This window comes from Tiliqua scincoides, chromosome 6 (genome assembly GCF_035046505.1).
Source record: "Tiliqua scincoides isolate rTilSci1 chromosome 6, rTilSci1.hap2, whole genome shotgun sequence".
Lineage (NCBI taxonomy): Eukaryota > Metazoa > Chordata > Lepidosauria > Squamata > Scincidae > Tiliqua > Tiliqua scincoides.
Window position 1 is genome coordinate 10,121,501 of NC_089826.1, and position 4,401 is coordinate 10,125,901.

The following is a 4,401-nucleotide window of genomic DNA, read 5'->3' on the forward strand; positions in this document are numbered from 1 at the left end:
GGGAATCTTTATTGCAGCTGGAAATGACATGAAAGGTTCAGAGCGATTATGCGTAAGAATGTGTTTCAAATTTAGAGAGGTTTCTTTAAATGGAAACCGGAATGCACTTCTCCCTTTGGATTGCCAGCCTGGTCTAGGCTGACTTGCTAATAGGACATTTCTCCTTTCTCTTTCAGAGCCCAATTTCATTCAAGGAGATAGCTCTTTATTTCAGCAGTGAAGAGTGGGCTCTGCTGACTCCATACCAAAGGCAATTCTATGAAGCAATCATGATAGAGAATTATGAAAATGTGATCTTTGTAGGTAAGGAGGATCCTTTGGCCCTTCATTGATAGGTGCGCTGGGTAGGAACCTCTGCTCCAATGGATATTGTCGAGGGGAGTTGGTGGCCAGGCTGCTTAACCTGGGCGTGGCTCCTGGTATGCCTGATGGCTCCACATCCTCTCCTTCTGGCCAGCCCAGATCTGGGTCTCTTTATGAGTAGGGTAGCCGCAACCTGGGGACACGTCATAAATTAGCTGGAAGACCTTGGCTGAGAGTTGGGTGTCCCTGTGAAAGCAGGCTGTATGCTCTGAGCATTGGCCCTCTTGACCTTTTAAAGCTCTGCATCCATCTGCCAAAAGCAACCAGAAAACAGTTATAGCGAGATCTAATTTGCCTCTAAATTGGCCACCCAGAATGTGTCTGATAGTTGCCCCAGGGCAGAATGAACTCCTTATTCAGTATTCACAGAGTGACCAGATACAATTGAGGAAAGAGTGCCACAGTATTAATTAACCACAGTATTTATTATTATTATTATTATTATTATTATTATTATTATTATTATTATTATTATTATTATTATTATTATTATTATTAACAGTCTTTATATACCACTTTTCAACAAAAAGTTCACAAAGCGGTTTACAGAAAAAAATCAAACTAATGGCTCCCTGTCCCAAAAGGGCTCACAATCTAAAAAGATGCAACACCAGCAGACAGCGACTAGAAAAGGCACTGCTGGGGTGAGGTGGGCCAGTATCAGTCTCAATGAATTAGTTATTTGGAACTGGATGGCCTCCGAGTGATGACCTTTTATTCTTCTGGTGGCCGTTTGTGGATGAGTGCCTCACAACCAAAGACTGCAAGACATGCGTGTTTTTGGCATAAATGTGATATGCACATGTCTCCAAAGCATGTAGATGAACAGATTGGTGGAGAATGCACTGGCAATCACTAGTGGATTCCCATGATCTGGCATTGCACAAGCGTGTGACCAAAGAACTGGTACCAGTCATGTATCCCTCATGAGCGCATGTGTCTCCAGAGCATGTGCATTAACAGTATCCTATGAGAGAAGACGGTATATAACTCTGAGTTATCAGACTCTTTTGTCTTCTGTTCTTTTCTCCTTTGCTCATCTGTCTGCCTTGCTGTCACTGTGATCTTTCATTTGACCCACTGGTACCTCATTAAGCACCAATCTCTTTTCCTGTCCCTTCCCACTAATCAGGGTTTTTGTTCCCCAGCTTCCCCTGGATAAACCTTCGAATTCTCCTGCCTCCTTCTCGCCCCCTTCTATTCAGCCTCCATGCTTGTGCCTTTTCTGTCTCTCTCTTTTCCTATTTAGTTAGGAACCACTTACGTTTAGGGCTTAGCAATACAAACAGCGAAGAAACATAGAATTAGTTTTTGATTTTGATTCCCTTTCTCTGCTTTTGCAACATGATTGTCACAGTAAAAGTTTGTTTGCTACACCTTCACCCATGCCTTCCTCCCTTCCCTCTTCCTTCTGAACATTGAGCTGTGCCATTGGCCACTGCACAGAGTCCTACCTAAGATACCAAAGGAATTTCCCTTCTGTGTGCATGTTAACGTGTGCCTGAAAGGACACCTGGTAACGGTCTGTAGCACTGCTGGGAAGAGATAGCGGTGGACTAGATATGGAACTAACGAGCGGAAACTTAATCAAGACAGTGCAGAGGACCTTTTTCTCTGGAGAGCCATCTGGGAGGAGATGTTTGTCCTTTTATAGATGAGATTGCCCTGCCTCTGAAGGAACCATTGCACAGCCTTGGCATGTTTTTAGGCTCAGGTTCCTCCAGAAAGCCAGGTATCATCCATATTCTGCATACATTTTTGTATGGTTCATCTGCTGCACCCTTTCAGCTGTGACATCGTTCAGCTTGATAGGAGACAATTTCCTATCATCCTAAATCTGAAATTTCATGCTCAACTCGAGCAGCGGTTCCCAAACTGTGGGTCCGTGGCCTATCAGTGGGTCACAACCCAATTTTCGGTGGTTTGTGGAACTTGGGCAGATTAGGCTATGCGCATCAAGGGTCAACAACCTGCCACTTGTGGGGAGCACTCCTGCCCAATCACCATTATAGACACAGAGGCTTGAGCGACTGGTAAAGTGAAAGTTTCTTTTCCAGTGGCTCCCAGTGCTAAAATTTTGGGAACCACTGAACTAAACACATTCTTGCTTTGCTCTTCTACTATTGCTTATTCCTCCTCTCTAGCTGTGGCCTTTATTTCTCTGAGATTCCTTTCATTCTAAATAAGCAAAACATAATATTGATGAAGCCACTTGCAGTTAAAGGTTACTGTGGCTTTTCTGGGCCCCAGTTCTGGTCAAACAAAAAATGCTGTTTGTGGTTTCCCAACTAGCTGCATTTTCTTCCTTTGGTCTCTTACTGCATTCATTTTCTTATTACAACAGAATCAGTTTGGGACGAGACTGGAAGAAAGAAAGAGCAGACTAATTCTTCACAGCGAACAGCCCTCACAAGGGAGAAACCTTATAAGCATCAGGAGTGTGGAAAGAGCTTCGGTTGGGGTGGTGATCTTAAATTCTATGAGAGAACCCACACAGGGGAAAAACCCTATAAGTGTCAGGAGTGTGGAAAGAGCTTCAGTCGGAGTCATAATCTGAAGCTCCATGAGAGAACCCACACAGCGGAGAAAGCCTATAAGTGTCAGGAGTGTGGAAAGAGCTTCAGTCGGAGTCATAATCTGAAGCTCCATGAGAGAACCCACACAGGGGAAAAACCCTATAAGTGTCAGGAGTGTGGAAAGAGCTTCAGTCGGAGTCATAATCTTAAGGTCCATGAGAGAACCCACACAGGGGAGAAAGCCTATAAGTAACAAGACTGTAGAAAGAGCTTCAGTCGGAGTGGTGATCTTAAGCTCCATGTGAGAACCCACACAGGGGACAAACCCTATAAGTGCCAAGAGTGTGGAAAGAGCTTCAGTTGGAGTGGAATTCTTATAATCCATCATATAAGAGTGGAATTCTTATAATCCATCATAGAACCCACACAGGGGACAAACCCTACAAGTGCCAGGAGTGTGGAAAGAATTTCAGTCAGTCGTAATCTTAAACTCTATGTGAGAACCCACACAGGGGAGAAACCCTGTAAGTGTCAGGAGTGTGGAAAGAGCTTCAGTCAGTCGTAATCTTAAACTCCATGTGAGAACCCACACAGGGGAGAAACCCTGTAAGAGTCAGGAGTGTGGAAAGAGCTTCAGTCGGAGTCATAATCTTAAGGTCCATGAGAGAACCCACACAGGAGAGAAACCCTATAAGTGCCAAGACTGTAGAAAGAGCTTCAGTTGGAGTGGTGATCTTAAGCGGCATGTGAGAACCCACACAGGGGACAAACCCTACAAGTGCCAGGAGTGTGGAAAGAGCTTCAGTCAGTCGTAAGGAGCTTAGAGGACTTACTCCGCAAAGACTTACCCCAGGAGTAAGAATGGTACCCCAGGAGGAAGAATGGTATAAAAGTGTGAGAAATTAATTAACTAATTATTAATTAAATTTATTAATAATTATGATATACAGGGGGTGACAAAAATTTATGGGCCCCAGGTGTCAAGTGACCTAGCTACGCCACTGGAAACACACACACACACACACACAGATGGGATATTAAGACCTGCCAAGCTTTCCAAAGCACGCTCTTCCCTCATTGTGAAATATCCCTCTCTGATACGAACATCATTCTTGAGGCCAATTTGAATCTCTTCTTGTTGAAAGGGAAAATGACAACATCCTTCAAGCCAGGATAAATGGAAAAGGGACAGGCAAAAATAAATTGATGGCTTAAGAAGCAGAGGAAGGAAAATGCCAGCCTAGATTTTAATTACTGGTCTAAACTATTCTTCTACTTGGTAGGGGAAAAAGGTGTATTTCCCCCCTCTGAATGGACAGTTTTTTAAATGCCTTTTAATCAATCAATCACACTTAAATTAAGCTAGAGATTGGTAATATTTTAAGAGATTTTTAGGCAGCCTGCTTGCAATGTGTGTGCTCATCATACATTTGCCTCTGGCAAACAGGTTTGGCACGTCTTATATTGGTTGAAACCCTTGCAAAATCTGTTTCAGCAGAGGTCGCAATAGGCAATGGCATAG

General features: G+C 43.6%; 1 protein-coding gene across 1 annotated transcript; it reads left to right on the forward strand.

Annotated features, from left to right (window-relative positions):
* Positions 1-269: 269 nt before the first annotated feature.
* Positions 270-3,694, forward strand: LOC136655686 (zinc finger protein 180-like). Its single transcript, XM_066632286.1, has 4 exons — positions 270-303; positions 2,708-3,128; positions 3,299-3,358; positions 3,463-3,694. The coding sequence occupies exons 1-4, from the start codon at positions 270-272 to the stop codon at positions 3,692-3,694; spliced, it is 747 nt and encodes a 248-aa protein (XP_066488383.1).
* Positions 3,695-4,401: the final 707 nt, after the last annotated feature.